The 24,072-nt window shown below is 46.1% G+C and overlaps 1 protein-coding gene across 1 annotated transcript in view; it reads right to left on the bottom strand.

The window, feature by feature from the left end:
• Positions 1-24,072, bottom strand: part of ESPN (espin) — a 185,066-nt gene that overhangs the window by 103,857 nt on the left and 57,137 nt on the right. The window contains exon 5 of the mRNA XM_066607334.1: positions 22,529-22,660. Coding sequence (XP_066463431.1) covers positions 22,529-22,660 — 132 coding nt within the window. The remainder of the gene's footprint in view (positions 1-22,528; positions 22,661-24,072) is intronic.

Genomic DNA, 24,072 nt, shown 5'->3' with positions numbered 1-24,072 from the left:
GATGGTAGTGTTCTCTGGTAACACTGTGGTGGTGTTATCTGTTCAGATTATGGTGATATTATCCAGTTATCATATGGCAATTGGACTCTGTTACAATATGGGGTTATTATTCAGTCACTGTTTGGTGGTGTTAAGTAGTCCCAGTACAATATTTAGTTATGATAAAGCAATTAGAAATAGTCAATGGTGGTAATATGGAAGGGGGCAAGCTGAACTTTTGCACCCGGTCCCATGAGCCTATAGCTTCTCCCCTAACTCTTCTGGTAGTTCCTCTTTATGTGAATTGTCAGTAAAGTATTACAAAATATATGAGCACTACATACATAATTAGAAATAAAGTATTCCACAAGTCAATCCTGAAATAAAGCAATTAACCCAATTTCCCTAAAATTCCTCATTTACCATGTTCTCATTATTAACCTATATACGTCTACCTTAGAAGAGTGCAGAATCCACCTGAAAAAAACACTTCACTTGTTAATCATTAAACAATAAATAGCATATCTACTGTACCCCAAAGCTACTGATTACCATATATTAACCCTTTCCAATCCACTGTCTTACATCTGAAGACATTCTGATTAAAGGCTGTACAGCTCCGATGTCAAAAGACGTCCAGCAGGGTATTCTTACTGTATATTACTGGTCACTCTGCTGTCGGGGGGCCTCTCCAGCATGCCCCATACCGCAGCACTGGCTCTAGCCAGCAGATGGCGCCATTGTAAAATGGCAGAAAGAGAAAGGCCCATAGGAAACCCTGAATCCAAAATTGGATTGCAAAGGGTTAATTGCTTAAGACATTAAAGATCTGAAATGTCAGTAAAACACCTACCGAACAGCTAATATTGATCGCTCCAGATGACCAACCTATGTATAGAGCCTTCATCTCTGCTACACTGCCTGGAACCCGATGGTTCAGAAGCTCCCCCACCTCCCCTCCACAGTAAGGCCAGGCTCACACGAATGGGTCGGATTCCGCATGCAGGAGGCCCGCAGCAGATTCCGTGCGGTGACCCTGCCTAGCTGCTTGAACTGTAGTGTGGATGACCATGGCGGCTCGCCTGCAGTCATGTGTAGTACAGGATTTTTTTCTTCTGTGTTTGTATTTCCCGCGCCATCCCTTAGTAATGACGCTGCTACCCACAGCCCATGTGCAATGTGAATTGCGTATGGGCTGCGAGTCAGACGCCTCCATTGACTTCGCCGTCCACGGTAAAATAGAGCATGCTGCAATTTTTCTTCCACTGCCAGAATATGTAATTCGTATTCGCAAGGGTGAAGGAAAAAAAAATCAAAGCTACATGCCTTTCAAAGTCTGCGTTTTGCCACGGCTTCTCCGCACAGACAGGGTTAGTGGATTCCGCTATTAGAGTCTAATTGTGTGAGACCCCTAAGTGGGCAGCATTATGGCTAGTGGTTAACACTGTTGTCTTGCAGTGCTGGGGTCAAATGTCACTAAGGACAACATCTGCATGGAGTTTGTATGTTCTCCCTGTCTTTGTGTTGGCTTGCTCCCACACTCCACAGACATACAGATAGGTGGATATGGATTGTGAGCCCCAATGGGGACAGAACCCAATCTCAACTCATGTGAAGTGCTGCATAATATACATGTGATATATAAATAAAGGTCATATATTATAAACAACCTGGACTCTGGAGTGCACTGTCCTAACTATATCTCACCAACTATGATAAAGCCCTAGAAGAATAGAAGTTTAATTCTACTTGTGGAAACATATAATACATGATACATAATAAAATAACCTGGAGTGAAACTGCCCTATATATCTCATAAACTATGATAAATAGATAGTAAATATAATTGAACATGTATAAACATAGGATAAAACAGAAAGCTCCTTGATAAATATCACTTTATTACTGCACAATGATGTGAAATAAATCTGATCGCAGTCTGGTCTCTTGCTATTCCCTCTGCTGCATTAGTTACGGTGTGCTAGCTGTTACACTCGGTTCTCATATGCTAACGACACCAATTATCCCTCATTACAGCTCTACCTGCTCAGGTAAGTCGCCATCTTGCCAGAAACTGTCACAACCCTCCTAGAACGACTATAATAAAGGTTTCTTACGTTCCCCATGTCGGTGTCCAACGCAGGGAAGTTCAGCTCTGAAAGTTTTCCAGATGCTCCTTGTCCTCCGTCAAGCACAAGACAAATGTCTTATTCTTTCAGGAAGGAAGAAAGAATAAAGACTCACACCACACGACCTAAACCACTCCTGCCCCATGGGAGTTCTGAAACTGTCTCAGGTCTTCTGAGAGTTCCCTTTGTAATAATTACTTTTGCTGTTAAGGGTTAGAACATTGTCTTACCATCAGGTTTCATTAAAGAAATTAATACGGTGTGATAATAGGTGGGAGGGAAGAGTAAGTACAGTAAAAGTCCCTTATAAATCCTAATAAATGTTCCCTTGCCACATTGCAAAATGGTTATCTGATAATCAAGTGTTTGAATCTCTTGATGGCATCTGGAATGCATCTGGCCATGGGTTTACTAGATCTTATGATCGTTGGTCTACTTGCTGGTGGCATTTACTGTGAATGGAGGCAGGGGGCCGGAAGAGACCTCTGGCCCACTCAACCTCCATTCACTGAACGATTATTATTTGCTAACGTGACTGTTGGGCTCTTCTGTGCCCCACAATCATCCCGTGTAAAATGGTCCTAAGGGTCCACCATCCCGTTACATGTAACTATTGTTATTTCAGAATTGGCAATCACTCAATAAATGCAGACTATTTCCTTAGTAGAAAGAAAGGTTACACAAGCAGTACTCACTCACTTCAACTCTACATAGGCAGGATCTCTGTATTGTACAATGCCATGTAAAAGGGAATCGGAACTTAGCTCCCAAATGAACAGGAAAGTAGAAAAATCCACAGCAGCATGAAGCGATGCAGTAAATGTAAAAAACTTTGTTCCTCCTTATAAAGGACAGCTGCGACATTTCGACCTTTGGTTAGGTCTTTATCATGCTTGATAAAGACCTACCCAAAGGTCGAAACCTCACAGCTATCTTTTATATGGAGGAGTAAAGTTTTTTACATTTACTGCATCGCTTCATGCTGCTGTGGATTTTTCTACTTTCCTGCAGACAGTATATGTGGTGGTTTCGACCCTCATGTAAGAGACATTATATCAGGGCAGTGATGGCAAACCTATAACACGTGTGTCAACAGTGAAACGCGTAGCCATAGTCGCTGACATGCGGCCGCTGTCGGACGTTCACCCTGTAAGTGGTGAATACCAGCAGGGGCCACGGCTCCCTTGCCGGTATTCACTAAGCAGTGCTACTAGCAGAGCTGATCCTGGCGCACACCGTGATTTCAGTGTGCAGCCGGGATCCATCTCCGCCCTCCCCTGACATCTCCTACTACTTGGTTCCGCGAGAGCAGGGGGAGGAGGCGTCTGGCAGCACACTGACATCACAATGTGCACTGGAGATCATCGCTGCAAGCGACGCGGAGGGCAGAGGTGGAGGGGGTAAGTATATGGGTCTCAGGAGGCACTGTCACTGCTGGGAGGCGCTGTGGGGGGGCCACTGTCACTGCTGGGGGCCGCTGTGGGGGGCCACTGTCACTGCTGGGGGCCGCTGTCACTGCTGGGGGCCGCTGTCACTGCTGGGGGGCGCTGTGGGGGGGCCACTGTCACTGCTGGGGGCCGCTGTGGGGGGCCACTGTCACTGCTGGGGTCCACTGTGGGGGGCCACTGTCACTGCTGGGGGCTTATCATTACTGAGATAAGTGAGGGGGAGGCTGCAAGAGGCGAGGGCCTGTGCTAGGGGTGTTTTGGGTTTATTAAATACAGTTATATATTACAATTATACATTTTTGTTATTTAAACTATAAATATCGGAAGTTTAGTTTTTTTTCTCGAAGTGACACACCACCCAAGTTATGCTCGTTTTTTTGGCGAATTTTGACACACTGAGCTCAAAAGGTTGCCCATCACTGTATTAGGGTTTACTCCCTAAGTTATTCCATAGTGGGTTTGTAATATAACAAACAACCTGTGGGAAGCTCTTTTGAACAAAAAAGTTGCTAAAATACCCCCAGACTCTCGTAAATTGATTTCTTTTTTGTTTCCTACTACTAAGCAGGTCATTGCTCAGTCTTGGGAAGAAATCATCACCGGACTTCTCCGAGGTTAAAAAAAACAAAAAAAAACCAGTTGAATTAGTACATTTAGTATTGCATGTTACTATTTATTCACTGGTAAGGCCCTGGCATTACTATGAATTGGCTAGGCAAATTGGAAGATAGAACAATGCCTCTATAGTTCCACCTAATAAAATTTTTTATTCCTGAAAATGAATGTCTGATATTTTAACAGGTCTTCTAACAATGACTGGGAATACAAAGCCCCATTTACACGCAACGATTATCACTCAAAATTTGTTCAAACAATAGCTTTTGAGCTATAATCTTTGCATGTAAACGCTTCCATCTTTCACTCTTCGACTGAACGATGATCTTTAGGTGAGCATAAAAACCATCATTCAGCCGGAGAGAGATAGCAAGGACCGCACACTATGTTCTCCACGGGAGCAGCTGATTACATTGCATTCAACTGACAGCCCGCAGCCGCCTATGCGAAGACAATGCCGCTAAGTGCAAATCCAAATCACATTCTGGGATTTGCAAACAGCTGCTCTAGGCTTATTTACATGCAAATGAAGCTGATAAAGTGCTAATGGGCATTAGTACTTTATGCTAAATGATCGCTAGAACTGTCAATCTTTCAGTCGTCTGAAAGATTGACTTTAAGTGTAAATAAGCCTTATGACAAAGCCAGAGTCTTCTCCAGAAGGAAAAGATAACCATGTACAGACAGACTGTTTTGGGCTTTTTTCCCCTCATCAGTATACAGTAGGTTGCTGACTGGCTGGTTGAGAGGCCTATGATGTTGGTGGGGGAAGGGTAAGATTTCTCTCTAAGGAGAACACTTTGTAGGTGTGAGGAGACTTATAAGGCCATCCATGCTCCTTTGCAAAATGTATGCAGCTGTAAGATGGAACAGTGCTATGGTTATCTTGGTGTTATGGTAATGTATATGGTTATCTTTTCCTCTTGAAGAAAATTCTGGCTTGGGCTTATATTCCCAGCCATTGTTACAAGACATATTAAAAGGTCAGACATTGACTTGAAGGAATGCTACCTTCTAAAAGGTGGCACGGTTAAGGCATTGTTCCATTTGCATAAATTTCTCAGAGAATCATGCATGGCCTTATAAGTCTCCTCACACCTACTAGGTGCTCTCCCTGAAGAGAAACTTTACTCTTTCTGACCTATGAATTGGCTAGTAAGGTCCAAGTAGAAAAAGTTTGAGAAGTCTTGATTTAAGGAGCAAGATTTTAAAATTAAAATAGGTCACTGACAGAAGAAAATGATTTGAAATAGTCTTACAGGATCTGGTGCCCTAGAAATATTCAGCTACTGGAAAATGAGGTCACAGCCAGCGTTCCTGTTTTATCATTACATGTAACGGCCCATATAACATCAGCGGCTCTTGTCTCTACATGAACAAGTTATATTATGGATAAGTCCATTCAAAGAGAAACTGTCATGTCCGCACAGCACCATAAACTAAGTTATGGTGATGTTAGGGAATGTGGCAGGGAGCCGGGTGATGTATTCATTATACTCCCCTGCTCCTGCTATCCAGCACTGTCACCTATGTGTGCGCTCTCCCATGCAAGTCTATGGGAGAGCGCATACACAGGAATCTGCAAAAAGTCAGATTTTCACATGCCGCACAGACTTCACTAAGTGACAGTGCTGGATGGGAGGAGCTGGTGAGTATAAAGAATACATCACCCAGCTCCCGTCACCTTCCCTAACGGCACCTCTGCATCCATTTTCTTGGACATCACTGATTAACCCTTTCCAATCCAATTTGTATCCTGGTTTTCCTAGGGGGCTTACTCTTTTTCTGCCGTTATACAACGGCACTCTCTGCTGGCTAAAGCCAGTACTGCATGAGGTGACACGTTGGATAGGCTCCGACAGCAGAGAGGCTGGCAATATACAGTAAGAGAACCCTGACGGATATCTTCCAACATCAGAGCTGTACAGCCTTAAATCATAATGTCTTCAGAGGTCAGACAGTGGATTGGAAGGGGTTACTATGTTATGCTTCACAGCACCACTCGCATCTATTGGTAGTAGTGTGTATTGCAGCTCAGCCTAGATTATATAGGACTTTTTCTTTTAGACAAGATCAAAAATCTGATTATTTACAGCAGCACGCAAAATATGTATGTAACGTAATAGTCGATGGGACGGGGGAAAGTTGTGTTACACAACCTTAACATTTCCACTGCTGACAGTCCTGCAGCCTTGGGACTAATGTACTTTCCATTGTATTCACAAGACACAGTGGACAGCTCATTAACTTCCTCTCCCCTAATGCCTGGCAGGATCCTGTGCAGGATAGTAACTGAATCGCCCACAGTAGGTTATCTCTGCGGAAATCAGATCAAGTTTGATTATGTTAAGTACAGATGTATTCACATGTCTCCGCAGCTTCTCTCCTATGCATATAGCTATGGCACCACTCACAATAATTGGTTCTGTTGAGAATGCCATCATTAAAGTGGTTATATGTGATTAGAAAAAAAGAGTCTACTTTTACTTCAAAAACAGCGCCACCCTAAACCATAGGTTGAATTTGGTATTGCAGTCTAGCTCCAGTCAAATGAAAGAGGGTGACCTGTAATACCAAACACAACCCAATGACAAGAGTGGTGCTAGGAACAAAAAGTCCATTGTTTTAACAAAGAGGAATGCATTGTGAGAGCTCAGATAACAGTTAGGGCTCCCACACACTTACGTTTTTTTAACGCTGTGTTAACGCTACGTTTTTTTAACGCGAATGTCAATGGGACTTTCAAATGTTAAAAACACATCGCAAAAAAATCGAAAAGCACAAACTTGCGATGCATTTTTAACATTAGAAAGTCCCATTGACTCCAATGAGTGGGAGCCCTTACATAGTTAAGATGGCCATGCATGAAATTATTAATAATGTCAGATTTAGAAAATAGGTGTAGTCTGGGGAGAAAAAATTAAATTAGAATTTCTTCAGTGCTTTATAAAAGCCAGAAAAGTCATACCTCAATCAGTCCATAGCAACTCCTGTACCAATAGTGGTTAGTCCTCAACTGCACTCTTCTTTCAACTCTAGTGATTACATGCCGTTACAGGGACATGTGCCCACTGCTGCCAATTACCAGCTGTATGTAACTCATAATCAGCAGGTAATTGGCTACAGCGGTCACATGTCCCTGTGACGGGATGTCATCACTGGAGCTGGAAAAAGAGTGCAGCGGGTGACCTTGCACCAACGAAATAGGGGTTGCAGGGGATCGAGTGAGCCGAAAATGACTTTTTTATATTTTTATACAGTGCTGAAAAGATTTATTTTTTCTTCTCCCCAGACTACCCCTTTAACCTACAGCAAATTTCTGATGTTCTGGAAATAATGCTTAAATACAATTAGAAGTTCTGTAACTTTAAGAATAGAGATGAGCGAACGTGCTCGGCCACGCCCCTTTTTCGCCCGAATACCGCGATTTTCGAGTACTTCCGTACTCGGGCGAAAAAATTCGGGGGTCGCCGTGGCGGCGCGGGGGGTTGCAGCGGGGAGTGGGGGGGAGAGGGAGAGAGAGAGGGCTCCCCCCTGTTCCCCGCTGCTACCCCCCACGCCGCCACGCCTCTCCCCGCCCCCCGGCGCACCCGAGTACTTTTCACCCGAGTAGTGAAGTACTCGAAAATCGCGGTATTCGGGCGAAAAAGGGGCGGGGCCGAGCACGTTCGCTCATCTCTATTTAAGAACTTTTGTGTTTTAAGTTGACAATTTTCAAGAACCCATGCAAAACTAAAACTTTTCACAGCTGAGGGTTTGATACCATGAATGCAGTCTAGACAATAGTCTAAGAGCTAAAGAGTTTGGACTACTGGACTGCTAACGTTTTTCCCACCATCCAGCACCTCTGAACTGCCATCACAGTGGGACTGATTAGTGAGTAATGGCGTTATGCTCTGGCAGCCAATGAAAAAGCCAGCATGGAAGGAACAGTGCCTACCCCCCTTGCATGATCAGCAGTAATGCAACTACAGTACTCATGAAGACAGTAGGAGGGGCTCCGTATAAGTGCTGGATGCCGCCATTAGAATGAAGTGCAGCACATGCCATGTGGTAGATATTCACCCCCCTGTTGGGGGTGAGCACAGGACAGACCCTAGAGTATTGGCTACTACAGCTAGTGAAGGAATAGTTATCATACAGTAGTGTTACACAGTGATATAGTATGTAGGGCTGAAAATAGACATATGTCCATCCAGTTCAACCAATGTGAGAGTACTATCAGCGGGTGAAAACCTAGATGTAGCAATGCAATCCCCTTCTTAAGATGCATGGCCAGGGAGGTCTGAAGCAGCAGAAACTGACCTAGAGAGTTCTTGGCACAGGACCATGCATGGGAGGAAAATAAAGACCAGAGAAGAGCCTACCAGGAGGGCGCAAACCAGAGTGCCAGGCGAGAGATTGGTCTATAGAGAGAGAGAAGAGGTTGCTGGGTAGATCAGTGTTAGTGCCACCAGGTCCAAATAGGAGTCTATGCCCTGCCCCGTGTGACAGCGTGTAGGAGCAGTGGGAGGAGAGTTGTCCTGAGTCAGTGTGATAGTCTGCAGAAGACCCCAAGATGAAGGCACTTGAGATCTGTAGAAGCCTGTTGGATTTCCCCTACATTTGCAAGATCCATCCTTGGGACTAGAGATTGAATTAATGACCATATTGAAGGGAGATAGACATCCTCTTTTTGCAGATGTGAAACTGGAGTGGAGATGACTGTAGAATAAAGCGGAAATCTAAGTGAAAGGCCGGCCTTGAACCAGAGACTTCATCAGTGATAGACTTTGCCATATACCAAGCCGTAGTATAGAGAGATTCTTAAACTCTATCTGCAATATATGCAGTATATTCGGAATTGCAATGCCAGTGCTTGAGGGGGTTCAAAGAAGGGCAACTAAACTAATACATGGAATGAGAGGACTGGAATACCCAGAGAGGCTATCAAAACTGGGATTATTCACCCTGGAAAAAGACAGTTAAGGGGCAACCAAATAACTATGTATAAATACATTAGGGGACAATACAAGGATCTCTCCCGTGATCTGTTTATACCCAGGACTGTGATGGTAACAAGAGGGCATCCGCTACGTCAAGAAGAAAGCAGGTTTCATCACCAACATATAATCAGGGGACAATACAGAGATCTCTCCCATGATCTGTTTATACCCAGGACTGTGATGGTAATGAGAGGCCATCGGCTATGTCAAGAAGGAAGCAGGTTTCATCACCAACATAGAAGGGGGTTCTTTACTGTAAGAGCAGTGAGACTGTGGAACTCTCTGCCTGAGGATGTGGTGATGGCAAAATCAGTAGAGGAGTTTAAGAGGGGACTAGATGTCTTTCTAGAGCGCTATGATATTACAGTATATAGAAATTAAATAACCAGCGGGGTTGTTGATCTGGGGATCTTCCGAGTGCCGTACTTGAAGTCAGGAAGGAATTTCTCTCTGAAGAGCGTTGATCCAGGGATTATTCTGACTGCCATTATCTAGCCGGGAAGGAATTTGTTTCCCCAAAATGGGGTAAATTGGCTTCTGCCTCATTGTTTTTTTTCCCTTTCTCTAGATGAACATGGAGGGGTGGAAACAGGCTACACTGGATGGACATTTCGCCTTTTTTAAGCCATGCATACTATGTTACTATTTTCGTTGTCACCTAATTTACAGTAAGCTTTTGTTGCGCTGCAAAATAGAACTTTACATTCTCTGCCTTCCATTGTTACCAAGACATCGTAAAATCTGCTGTTCCTTTCACATCTTACATGACCATTGTATGGTATTTTCTTTATGGAGCATTCTGTTCATTGACTGCAATTTTCACAAATGGCTGCAGGCATGAAGAGGAAGAATAGCAGGAAGACAACCTTAAAGTGGTTTTGCAACCTTTAACCTTTTAAGACCCAAACACAGTAAATTTATGGCGCTTGGGCTTTAATGCCAGCTGTTAGAAAAAAATATGGCATGGAATTAAAGTGACCTGTTCCTGCAATTTAGCAGAAGCAGATCAGGTTCTTAGCTGTTAGTCACAGCCGAGGACCTAGAGGAGAAGGCAGATGCAGTTCTTAACCGCGTCTGCCTTCCCTTTACAGGCTACATAGCACTCAATGAGTACAGGAAGGAAGCAGAAGTGTTACTTCCACTATTTGACCTGGCAATCACGTGACCGCTAGGTGCCCCCTGTCACAGCAGAGCAGAAGTGTCCTGGCGGACCCGGATCAGTTCTGTTAGTGACTATTGTCACTACAGGGGATCCTTTTCCCTGTAACTGGGGCTTCTATGGATGGGTACATAGATATAAAAAATAGTTACATAAATACCATATTTTTCGCTTTATAAGACACATCTGATGATAAGATGCACCTAGGTTTTAGAGGAGGAAAATAAGAAAACAAATATTTTGAACTCCCCCAGACCAGGCAGGGAGGTATTACCGGAGGAATAAACAGCAGTAGTACCGCCTCAGAATGAATTATATACCACTACGTCAACCTGCCATTCAGGATCAGCTCAGTGTAAATGTAATAATGGCCTTATTACTTGTCACCTAGGTTTCCAGGAGTCCTGAATACCTTGTTTGACTCGTTATAGCAATGTATGGGGTATAAATACTTGCATAACTCTGCAGTTGGCACTCAAGATCCTGAAAGAGGATTGATGATTCCATTAGTTGTCACCCAGCTTTTCAGGAACCATGTCACGTCTCATTATGGTGAGGTATGGAGTATACATTTTAGCACAGCTAGGCATCAATCAGCTGGAGCTATGGGTGGCTCTTCTCCCCGGTATGGAGCCGGGAGCTGTGTGATAAGGAGTGGAGGAGAACCGCCTGTACCTACAGCTGATTGGTGGGGCAGGGGAGCAGTAGCAGGTCGTACTATGAGCATGTGATCCCTATCACACACCTGGCGACTGGGTCCGCTCCGTAGCTATGGAGGATAGCCGCCTGTACGAACAGCTGAATAGTGAGTGAATAGCTGATTAGTGAGCACCGGAGGGATCTGCTGCTGCTCCCTTGCCCCACCAATCAACCATTCGTACAGGCAGCTTTCCTTCCCTGCTGTGGATGCAGTCCCATACGGCAGCTGTGTGATAACGGTATGCGATCCTTTTCACAAGACTGCCGGCCGGGTCTGAATTTTGGCACATTCACTTTATAGGACGCTCTGACTTTTCCCCTGACTTCGGCGGAAATCTATATATATAAAAAAAATGATCCAGCGCCAATAAAAACCATTGCCATATGTGCTTGTAATCTGAAACTAAACAACTTACATATCAAAGAGTCTGAGACAAAATAAGGAACTCATTTCTGTACTTTATTTTAGAAGAAATTTACTAATTTTGAAAACAGACATTTTTAATTTAGAGTTTGCTTTTTTTTTTAGCTTTATACCCCTAATACAACTAAAAAACTGAAAAAGTCATTAACAGAAGATAGAAAAAATAGACCTATATGTCATGGGAAAAAAAAAGCTGTAAAAATAATTTTGGTAACTGAGGAAAAGAAAAATAGGGCAGTAAAACCACCACATAGGTAAAATCCCTAAAAAGTGTCTGGTCCTTTAGGACCAAATGAGCCTGGTCCTTAACCCCTAATGGAAGGAGCCTATTTACACCTTAGTGACAAAGCCAAATTTCGGAAATCTGACATGTGTCACTTTAACATAGAATAACTCTGTAAAGGTTTTGCATATCCAAGTGATATTCTAAGACTGTTTTTTCACTACATATTGTACTTTATTTAGGTGGTAAAAACAGACCAGTAGATTTTGTGTATATTTATTAAAAGTTAGAGATGAGCGAACACCAAAATGTTCGGGTGTTCGTTATTCGTAACGAACTTCCCGTGATGCTCGAGGGTTCGTTTCGAACAACGAACCCCATTGAAGTCAATGGGCGACCAGAACATTTTTGTATTTCGCCGATGCTCGCTAAGGTTTTCATGTGTGAAAATCTGGGCAATTCAGGAAAGTGATGGGAATGACACAGTGACGGATAGGGCAGGCGAGGGGCTACATGTTGGGCTGCATCCTAAGTTCACAGGTCCCACTATTAAGCCACAATAGCGGCAAGAGTGGGCCCCCCCCCCTCCCAACAACTTTTACTTCTGAAAAGCGCTCATTAGCATGGCATACCTTTGCTAAGCACCACACTACCTCCAACAAAGCACAATCACTGCCTGCATGACACTCCACTGCCACTTCTCCTGAGTTACATGCTGCCCAACCGCACCCCCTCCCCCCCACAGCGCACACCAAAGTGTCCCTGCGCAGCCTTCAGCTGCCCTCATGCCACACCACGCTCATGTCTATTTAGAATTGCGTCTGCCATGACGAGGGACCGCAGGCATACACTGCAGAGGTTGGCACGGCTAGGCAGCGACCCTCTTTAAAAGTGGCGGAGCGATAGCCCACAATGCTGTACAGAAGCAATGAGAAATAGAATCCTGTGCCACCGCCATCAGGAGCTGCACACGTGGGCATAGCAATGGGGAACCTATGTGCCACACACTATTCATTCTGTCAAGGTGTCTGCATGCCCCAGTCAGACCGGGCTTTTTAATTCATAGACACAGGCAGGTACAACTCCCTATTGTGAAGTCCCTGTCGACCCACAGCATGGGTGGCTCCCTGGAACCCACCGGCGGTACACAGAAATATCCCATTGCATTGCCCAACACAGCTGAGGTAGTAATGTCGTGCTTAATGCAGGTGGGCTTCGGCCCACACTGCATGCCCCAGTCAGACTGGGGTTCTTTACAAGTGGACACATGTAGGTTTAACTCCCTGTGGACCCACTGCCTGGGTGGGTGCCAGGAAGCCACCGGCGGTACATAGAAATATCCCATTGCATTGCCCAACACAGCTGAGGTAGTAATGTCGTGCGTAATACAGGTGGGCTTCGGCCCACACTGCATGCCCCAGTCAGACGGGTTCTTTAGAAGTGTACAGATGTATTAAAAACTCAGTGTGCACCTACAGCATGGGTGGCTCCCTGGAACCCACTGGCGGTACACAAAAATATCCCATTGCATTGCCCAACACAGCTGAGGTAGTAATGTCGTGCGTAATACAGGTGGGCTTCGGCCCACACTGCATGCCCCAGTCAGACTGGGATTCTTTACAAGTGGACACATGTAGGTTTAACTCCCTGTGGACCCACTGCCTGGGTGGGTGCCAGGAAGCCACCGGCGGTACATAGAAATATCCCATTGCATTGCCCAACACAGCTGAGGTAGTAATGTCGTGCGTAATACAGGTGGGCTTCGGCCCACACTGCATGCCCCAGTCAGACGGGTTCTTTAGAAGTGTACAGATGTATTAAAAACTCAGTGTGCACCTACAGCATGGGTGGCTCCCTGGAACCCACCGGCGGTACACAAAAATATCCCATTGCATTGCCCAACACAGCTGAGGTAGTAATGTCGTGCGTAATACAGGTGGGCTTCGGCCCACACTGCATGCCCCAGTCAGACTGGGATTCTTTACAAGTGGACACATGTAGGTTTAACTCCCTGTGGACCCACTGCCTGGGTGGGTGCCAGGAAGCCACCGGCGGTACATAGAAATATCCCATTGCATTGCCCAACACAGCTGAGGTAACGTCAGCTGTAATGCAGGTGGGCTAAAAATTAATTTGATTACACTGTAGGCGAGGGCCCACAAAAATTGCTGTATCAACAGTACTAATGTACATCCCAAAAATTGGCCATGGCCAGCCAAGAGGGCAGGTGAAACCCATTAATCGCTTTGGTTAATGTGGCTTAAGTGGTAACTAGGCCTGGAGGCAGCCCAGTGTAACGAAAAATTGGTTCAAGTTAAAGTTCCAATGCTTTTAAGCGCATTGAAACTTATAAAAATTGTTCTGAAAAATTATTTGAGTGAGCCTTGTGGCCCTAAGAAAAATTGCCCGTTCAGCGTGATTACGTGAGGTTTCAGGAGGTGGAGCAGGAGGAGGAGGAGGAGGAATATTAGACACAGATTGATGAAGCAGAAATGTCCCCGTTTTGGATGGTGAGAGAGAACGTAGCTTCCATCCGCGGGTGCAGCCTACGTATTGCTTACGTATCGCTGCTGTCCGCTGGTGGAGAACAGAAGTCTGGGGAAATCCAGCCTTTGTTCATCTTGATGAGTGTTAGCCTGTCGGCACTGTCGGTTGACAAGCGGCTACGCTTATCTGTGATGATTCCCCCAGCCGCACTAAACACCCTCTCCGACAAGACGCTAGCCGCAGGACAAGCAAGCACCTCAAGGGCATACAGGGCTAGTTCAGGCCACGTGTCCAGCTTCGACACCCAGTAGTTGTAGGGGGCAGAGGCGTCACCAAGGATGGTCGTGCGATCCGCTACGTACTCCCTCACCATCCTTTTGCAGTGCTCCCGCCGACTCAGCCGTGACTGGGGAGCGGTGACACAGTCTTGGTGGGGAGCCATAAAGCTGGCCAGGCCCTTAAAGACTGTTGCACTGCCTGGGATGTACATGCTGCTCGATCTACGCACATCCCCTGCTACCTTGCCCTCGGTACTGCGCCTTCTGCCACTAGCGCTGTCGGCTGGGAATTTTACCATCAGCTTGTCCGCAAGGGTCCTGTGGTATAGCAACACTCTCGAACCCCTTTCCTCTTCGGGAATCAGAGTGGGCAGGTTCTCCTTATACCGTGGATCGAGCAGTGTGTACACCCAGTAATCCGTAGTGGCCAGAATGCGTGCAACGCGAGGGTCACGAGAAAGGCATCCTAACATGAAGTCAGCCATGTGTGCCAGGGTACCTGTACGCAACACATGGCTGTCTTCACTAGGAAGATCACTATCAGGATCCTCCTCCTCCTCCTCCTCCTCCTCCTCAGGCCATACACGCTGAAAGGATGACAGGCAATCAGCCGGTGTACCGTCAGCAGCGGGCCAAGCTGTCTCTTCCCCCTCCTCCTCATCCTCCTCATGCTCCTCCTCCTCCTCCTGTACGCGCTGAGAAATAGACAGGAGGGTGCCCTGACTATCCAGCGGCATACTGTCTTCCCCCGCCCCCGTTTCCGAGCGCAAAGCAGCTGCCTTTATGGTTTGCAGGGAATTTCTCAAGATGCATAGCAGAGGAATGGTGACGCTAATGATTGTAGCATCGCCGCTCACCACCTGGGTAGACTCCTCAAAATTACCAAGGACATGGCAGATGTCTGCCAACCAGGCCCACTCTTCTGAAAGGAACTGAGGAGGCTGACTCCCACTGCGCCGCCCATGTTGGAGTTGGTATTCGACTATAGCTCTACGCTGTTCATAGAGCCTGGCCAACATGTGGAGCGTAGAGTTCCACCGTGTGGGCACGTCGCACAGCAGTCGGTGCACTGGCAGCTTAAAGTGATGTTGCAGGGTGCGCAGGGTGGCAGCGTCCGTGTGGGACTTGCGGAAATGTGCGCAGAGCCGGCGCGCCTTTACGAGCAGGTCTGACAAGCGTGGGTAGCTTTTCAGAAACCGCTGAACCACCAAATTAAAGACGTGGGCCAGGCATGGCACGTGCCTGAGGCTGCCGAGCTGCAGAGCCGCCACCAGGTTACGGCCGTTGTCACACACGACCATGCCCGGTTGGAGGCTCAGCGGCGCAAGCCAGCGGTCGGTCTGCTGTGTCAGACCCTGCAGCAGTTCGTGGGCCGTGTGCCTCTTATCGCCTAAGCTGAGTAGTTTCAGCACGGCCTGCTGACGCTTGCCCACCGCTGTGCTGCCACACCGCGCGACACCGACTGCTGGCGACATGCTGCTGCTAACACATCTTGATTGTGAGACAGAGGAGGAGGAGGAGGAGGAGGGTGCTTTAGTGGAGGAAGCATACACCTCCGCAGATACCAGCACCGAGCTGGGGCCCGCAATTCTGGGGGTGGGTAGGACGTGAGCGGTCCCAGGCTCTGACTCTGTCCCAGCCTCCACTAAATTCACCCAATGTGCCGTCAGGGAGATGTAGTGGCCCTGCCCGCCTGTGCTTGTCCACGTGTCCGTAGTTAAGTGGACCGTGGCAGTAACCGCGTTGGTGAGGGCGCGCACAATGTTGCGGGAGACGTGGTCGTGCAGGGCTGGGACGGCACATCGGGAAAAGTAGTGGCGACTGGGAACTGAGTAGCGCGGGGCCGCCGCCTCCATGATACTTTTGAAGGACTCCGTTTCCACAACCCTATACGGCAGCATCTCAAGGCTGATGAATTTTGCGATGCGGACGGTTAACGTTTGAGCGTGCGGGTGCGTGGCGGCGTACTTGCGCTTGCGCTCGAACACTTGCGCAAGCGACGGCTGAACGGTGCGCTGAACTACACTGCTGGATGGGGCCGAGGACAGCGGAGATGAGGGTGTGGGTGCAGGCCATGAGGCGGTAGTGCCTGTGTCCTGAGAGGGGGGTTGCATCTCAGTGGCAGGTTGGGGCACAGGGGGAGAGGCAGGGGTGCAAACCGGAGGCGGTGAACGGCCTTTGTCCCACCTTGCGGGGTGCTTGGCCATCATATGTCTGCGCATGGTGGTGGTGGTGAGGCTGTTGGTGTTGGCTCCCCGGCTGAGCTTTGCGCGACAAAGGTTGCACACCACTGTTCGTCGGTCGTCAGGCGTCTCTGTGAAAAACTGCCAGACCTTAGAGCACCTCGGCCTCCGCAGGGTGGCATGGCGCGAGGGGGCGCTTTGGGAAACACTTGGTGGATTATTCGGTCTGGCCCTGCCTCTACCCCTGGCCACTGCACTGCCTCTTGCAACCTGCCCTGCTGATGCCCTTGACTCCCCCTCTGAAGACCTGTCCTCCTGAGTAAGCGTTGCACACCAGGTGGGGTCAGTCACCTCATCGTCCTGCTGCTCTTCCTCCGAATCCTCTGTGCGCTGCTCCCTGGGACTTACTGCCCTTACTACTACCTCACTGCAAGACAACTGTGTCTGATCGTCATCGTCCTCCTCACCCACAGAAAGTTGTTGAGACAGTTGGCGGAAGTCCCCAGCCTCTTCCCCCGGACCCCGGGAACTTTCGAATGGTTGGGCATCAGTGACGATAAACTCCTCTGGTGGGAGAGGAACCGCTGCTGCCCAATCTAAGCAGGGGCCCGAGAACAGTTCCTGGGAGTGTTCCCGCTCCTGAGCAGGTGTCATTGTAGTGGAGTGAGGAGGCTGGGAGGAAGGAGGAGCAGCAGACAGAGGATTCGGATTGGCAGCAGTGGACGGCGCAGAACTGCGGGTAGACGATAGGTTGCTCGAAGCACTTTCTGCCATCCAGGACAGGACCTGCTCACACTGCTCATTTTCTAATAACCGTCTCCCGCGTGGACCCATTAATTGGGCGATGAATGTGGGGACGCCAGAAACGTGCCTCTCTCCTAATCGCGCAGCAGTCGGCTGCGACACACCTGGATCAGGAGCTTGGCCTGTGCCCACACCCTGACTTGGCCCTCCGCGTCCTCGGCCGCGTCCACGTCCTCTAGGCCTACCCCTACCCCTCAGCATGCTGTATTACCAGTGATTTGATTTCACAGGCAGGAAATAAATTGGCGCAAGACTGCAGGCCAAATATAATTTTTGCCCTTTTTGGAAAACGAAAGGCCCCACTGCCTCTAGTGAATGAATTATCTAAGTTTAATAACTGTGCTGTGTCCCTGCTTATGTGTCACAGAACGTGAGGGTAGCAGAGTTATTAACTGTGGCAGAGCAGGTATTTTTTTTCCCAATTAAGGAAAGCAAATGGCGAACCCAGCAGTAAAGCGTAGCTGGGTGCGTATGATTTAGCAATGTTTTTCACGCAGCTCACACGTCTCCACAGGCGTAAGGACGGACACAGGCTGGACAAATAGATTTGTTTTCAGTTTTTTCCCACCAACAGGCAGCACTGCGTATATTCAATGAACCTGAGAAGTTTAATAACTGTGCTGTGTCCCTGCTTATGTGTCACAGAACGTGAGGGTAGCAGAGTTATTAACTGTGGCAGAGCAGGTATTTTTTTTCCCAATTAAGGAAAGCAAATGGCGAACCCAGCAGTAAAGCGTAGCTGGGTGCGTATGATTTAGCAATGTTTTTCACGCAGCTCACACGTCTCCACAGGCGTAAGGACGGACACAGGCTGGACAAATAGATTTGTTTTCAGTTTTTTCCCACCAACAGGCAGCACTGCGTATATTCAATGAACCTGAGAAGTTTAATAACTGTGCTGTGTCCCTGCTTATGTGTCACAGAACGTGAGGGTAGCAGAGTTATTAACTGTGGCAGAGCAGGTATTTTTTTTCCCAATTAAGGAAAGCAAATGGCGAACCCAGCAGTAAAGCGTAGCTGGGTGCGTATGATTTAGCAATGTTTTTCACGCAGCTCACACGTCTCCACAGGCGTAAGGACGGACACAGGCTGGACAAATAGATTTGTTTTCAGTTTTTTCCCACCAACAGGCAGCACTGCGTATATTCAATGAACCTGAGAAGTTTAATAACTGTGCTGTGTCCCTGCTTATGTGTCACAGAACGTGAGGGTAGCAGAGTTATTAACTGTGGCAGAGCAGGTATTTTTTTTCCCAATTAAGGAAAGCAAATGGCGAACCCAGCAGTAAAGCGTAGCTGGGTGCGTATGATTTAGCAATGTTTTTCACGCAGCTCACACGTCTCCACAGGCGTAAGGACGGACAGAGGCTGGACAAATAGATTTGTTTTCAGTTTTTTCCCACCAACAGGCAGCACTGCGTATATTCAATGAACCTGAGAAGTTTAATAACTGTGCTGTGTCCCTGCTTATGTGTCACAGAACGTGAGGGTAGCAGAGTTATTATAACTCTTGGAGAGCAGGTATTTTTTTTCCCAATTAAGGAAAGCAAATGGCGAACCCAGCAGTAAAGCGTAGCTGGCTGCGTATGATTTAGCAATGTTTTTCACGCAGCTCACACGTCTCCACAGGCGTAAGGACGGACACAGGCTGGACAAATAGATTTGTTTTCAGTTTTTTCCCACCAACAGGCAGCACTGCGTATATTCAATGAACCTGAGAAGTTTAATAACTGTGCTGTGTCCCTGCTTATGTGTCACAGAACGTGAGGGTAGCAGAGTTATTATAACTCTTGGAGAGCAGGTATTTTTTTTCCCAATTAAGGAAAGCAAATGGCGAACCCAGCAGTAAAGCGTAGCTGGCTGCGTATGATTTAGCAATGTTTTTCACGCAGCTCACACGTGTCCACAGGCGTAAGGACGGACACAGGCTGGACAAATAGATTTGTTTTCAGTTTTTTCCCACCAACAGGCAGCACTGCGTATATTCTATGAATAATAACTGTGTTGTGGCCCTGCCTATACAATTCTTTCCCTGCAGTATCAATGGAGGGTGGAATGCTCTGCAGAGGCGATTTTGAGAAGCCCAAAAAAAATGCAGCACAGCCAACAGCAGCCTGGACAGTACTGCACACGGATAAATATGGCCCTAGAAAGGACCGTTGAGGTTCTTGAAGGCTACACTCACTCCTAACACTCTCCCTGCCTATGCAGCACTTCTGTCCCTAATGCCAGGTGCAACGGTCTGCAGAGGCGATTTTGAGAAAAAAAAAAATCCCACTGCTAACAGCAGCCAACACACAGCTATCAGTGGCCCTAATAAGGACCTTTGGGGGGTCTTGAAGCCTACACTAACTACCAATTCTTTCCCTACAGCAGCTCCGGTATAAACAGCACTGTCCCTCATCTAACTCACACCGCATCTGAGGCGAGCCGCGGGAGGGGCCGACTTTTATATTAGGCGAACACCTGATCTCGCCAGCCACTCACAGCAGGGGGGTGGTATAGGGCTTAAACGTTGCAGGGGGAAGTTGTAATGCCTTCCCTGTCTTTCAATTGGCCAGAAAAGCGCGCTAACGTCTCAGGGAAGGAAGTGAAAGTAACCAGAACACCGCATGGTGTTCGTCACGAATAACGAACATCCCGAACACCCTAATATTCGCACGAATATCAAGCTCGGACGAACGCGTTCGCTCATCTCTATTAAAAGTCCCAAAATTGGGAAAATTTGGACATTTTTTTCACATTTTCAACTGCAATATCTCAAATATGTGCAAACATACTGTACAAATTTTTGATATATTTCCAACTGTTTACTTTATTCTGGAAGCACATTGGAAAAAACCTTAGTTTGTTTAACTATTTAGGAGATGTACAAATTTAACATTGATTAACATTTCAAGGAACACTTTGTTTTCCTACACCAAGCCAAGATTGCAAAAGCTCATAAGTGTCAGAATGATAGATACCCCCACAAATGACCCCATTTTAAAAACTACAAACATTAATATATTCTCTGAGGGGGGTCATGAGTATTTTAACTCCACAGTTTCTTTTCAGAAACTAGACCCCCTCAAGGAATTCATCAAGGGGTGTACTGTGTATTGTGACCCCACAGTTTTGAAATGAATCTAAGCAAAGCAGAAGGAAAACTTTTTTGGCAATTATGTCATTTTAAAAACTGGGTTTTTTTGTACAGCACACATATGAATGAATACTTTCACCCCAAAATTGATACCCATGTTTGTTCTGTGTTCAGAAACATACCCATTATGGCCCTAATTGTATGTTTGTATGCATAACGGGACCCAAACTGAAAGGAGCATTAAACTTCAACTTTTTTTTAACTTTTACGTGATTGCCACTATCCGTTGGATAACGGCGAACGTGTGACCAGAAGCCGCTCACTGTGGCCCTTGGTCACTGCTCTAAGATCTCGGCTACCTTTAGTAGCAAGGAGATTTAGGAGCAAGGAGATTTAAAATTTCCCAGGCCCTCCCCATCTTCTGCACTTACGTCCGCTATTTTGCCGATGGGCGCATGAGCTGAAGTTGGGTAAAGGTCCACAGATAAAGATCCCATTGGGGGACATCGCCGGAGGCCTTAGGCAAGTAATTTCACCTCCCCTCACGGATCGGATCCATCACGGGAGGTTGAAATTTTAACTTTTTTCTTACTTTTATGTGATCACCGTTATCCATTGGATAGCGGCAATCACGTAACCAGAGACCACGTACCACGGCTTCCTGTGAAATCTCTAGGCTCTTGGCTACGTTTGGTAACCAGTAGCAGGGAGAATTTAAATTACCCTGGCAATCCGTGACTTTTGCGCATACATCTGCTATTTTGGCGACGGGCGCATGCACAGAAGCCAGCGGCCTTAGGTACATAATCTTCCCTCACGGATATAATCTGTTGGGGAAATGAAACAAACTTTGTAACCTTTTTTTTTAACTTTTTTTTACATTACATGATTGCCGTTATTATGTGACCAGGAACTGCATACAGCGGCTCCCGATGACATCTCTCTGCTCTGGGCTACACATGCTAGCCGGGAGCAAAAAGATTTTAAATTTCCCAGGCCGTGAGCCTTTCTCTGCACGCGCCCGACGTTTACATCTGGCGCGCATGCGCAGAAGACAACGTCAGGTCCTGGAAGGGTCAGAACGCCACGGGACATCCCGGAGGATGGGTGTGAGTAGCTTCAGCTCCCCTCATGGATCTGATCCGTGAGGTGAGCTAAAACTAACTTTTTTTACACTTTTATGCGATCGTCGTTATCCATTGAATAACAGAAATCGCGTGACTGGAGGTTGCTCTCTGCGGCCCCCCATGACAGCTCCAGGTTGTCAGCTACCACCGGGAAGCAGGGAGCTGTCACATGCACAGGCCTCGCGGCTTTATTCCTCAGGGCGAGTGTGTTTTTACGGCCCTGAGGATTAAAGCCCACAAATCCAGGGCGTAAAAAGGCAATGGGGCAGTCACTAGGGGGTTAATGTGTAACAGGTAGGGAATAGCATAAAAATGAAAATAGCTATTACTCACCCTTCCACTTTGCCTCCACTCCAGCACTGCTGCCCCTTTTGCTATGGTCCCTGTTGAAAAAGGAAGCAATGACATCACGTTCATTGCTCACAAGACCCCTGTAGCTAATCATTGGCCTCACTAATCATGTGTGCATAAATGAAATGTAACCACTGAGGCAAGTGATTGGTTGCAGCAGTCATGTGAGCAATGAGCGTGATGTCATAGCTTCCTGTTCCAGTGGCTATTGGTGCAGAGGGACGGACGCAGCTGTTTTATTTTTATGCCATTCTCCACCTAGTAGCAAGTTTTTTTGTTTTTTTTTAAAGGTCGGAAAGCCCTTTAATTTTATTATTCTAAATTGATAGTGAAAGTACCGCTATACTGGCAGACCAGAACTTACCAGGCATAACATCATACCTACTTTTCTGATATGTAATTCAACACATATTGTGCATTTGAATTAATTTCCAACACAGCTATGAAGGGGCTTAACAAACTATAGTTTAAGTTTGGTTACATACATGGTGCATGGAGTTTTTACATGCACCATGCATGTAACCAAGGACAGGAAAGCAATCAGTATAAGCTTTACCATATTTTCCACGGTCCTTAGATATTTAGCACAATGCATGTGTCCATTGTATTCCGCCAGGTCAGCAGCTGTGTAGCCATCGTGGTCTTTGATCCCAAGTTTAACACCGTTTACAACAAGAATCTGGCAGCACTGAAATTACAAAAACAAAATATATTCAGTTTGACTATTACTTTTACACACATTACCTGCACTGGGCATTACAGCTACCAGAGGGCGAAAGATAGAAGCCCCAACCCAACACTGGATGGTGGATCTATTGGTGATTATTTACAGTAACTATGCATTTTAATCTAAAATGAACTATCACTAAGATCATGCTGCCCTGTATGAGGGCAACTTACTATATGATAGTGTCAAGGGCAAGCAGCACAGGAAAGAAGGCTTCTTGATGAATGCTACCCTGTTTATGAGATATTCTACCAGATATCCGATGTTTAGACAGGCAGATCATATTTGAGAATCACTAACTTCTCGCTCAGCGCTTTACATTCTATATGAAGTATTGAGCGGGGAGCGTTTACACACAGCGAGAAGAGAGCGAACCAGCCATGATTTTTATGCTTTTCGATGTAACAATTTTCATACATTTTCATTCAACGAACTTTGCACGATAATTGTCCCATAAAAATGGCCCCTAAAAGCATATCTAACGTTTCAATTCAACACATTTTACATAATTCAATAGTCCAGTGTATGTTCCTTCCGGGGCTGTGGAGTAAGAATTAAGAGTCGGAGTCTGGGAAAAGTTAGGAGTTAGAGGTTTGGCTTATTGACTCTATAGCCTTGGTAATATTCTTGTATATAGGAGGCAGTATTATAGTAGTTATATTCTTGTACATAGGAGGCAGTATTATAGTAGTTATATTCTTGTACATAGGAGGCAGTATTATAGTAATTATATTCTTGTACATAGGGGGCAGTATTATAGTAGTTATATTCTTGTACATAGGGGGCAGTATTATAGTAGTTATATTCTTGTACATAGGAGCAGTATTATAGTAGTTATATTCTTGTACATAGAGTAGAGTATTATAGTAGTTATATTCTTGTACATAGGGGCAGTATTATAGTAGTTATATTCTTGTACACAGGGGCAGTATTATAGTAGTTATATTCTTGTACATAGAGTAGAGTATTATAGTAGTTATATTCTTGTACATAGGGGACAGTATTATAGTAGTTATATTCTTGTACACAGGGGCAGTATTATAGTAGTTATATTCTTGTACATAGGGGGCAGTATTGTAGTAGTTATATTCCTGTACATAGAGTGCAGTATTATAGAAGTTATATTCTTGTACATGGGAGGCAGTATTATAGTAGTTATATTCTTGTACATAGGAGGCAGTATTATAGTAGTTATATTCTTGTAGATAGGGGCAGTATTATAGTGGTTATATTCTTGTACATAGTGGGCAGTATTATAGTGGTTATATTCTTGTACACAGGGGTAGTATTATAGTAGTTATATTCTTGTACATAGGGGCAGTATTATAGTAGTTATATTCTTGTTAGAGATGAACGTACTCGTCCGAGCTTGA

Source organism: Eleutherodactylus coqui, chromosome 6 (genome assembly GCF_035609145.1).
Source record: "Eleutherodactylus coqui strain aEleCoq1 chromosome 6, aEleCoq1.hap1, whole genome shotgun sequence".
Lineage (NCBI taxonomy): Eukaryota > Metazoa > Chordata > Amphibia > Anura > Eleutherodactylidae > Eleutherodactylus > Eleutherodactylus coqui.
The sequence above is the reverse complement of the archived record's forward strand: the minus strand, read 5'-3'. Positions and strand labels throughout refer to the sequence as shown.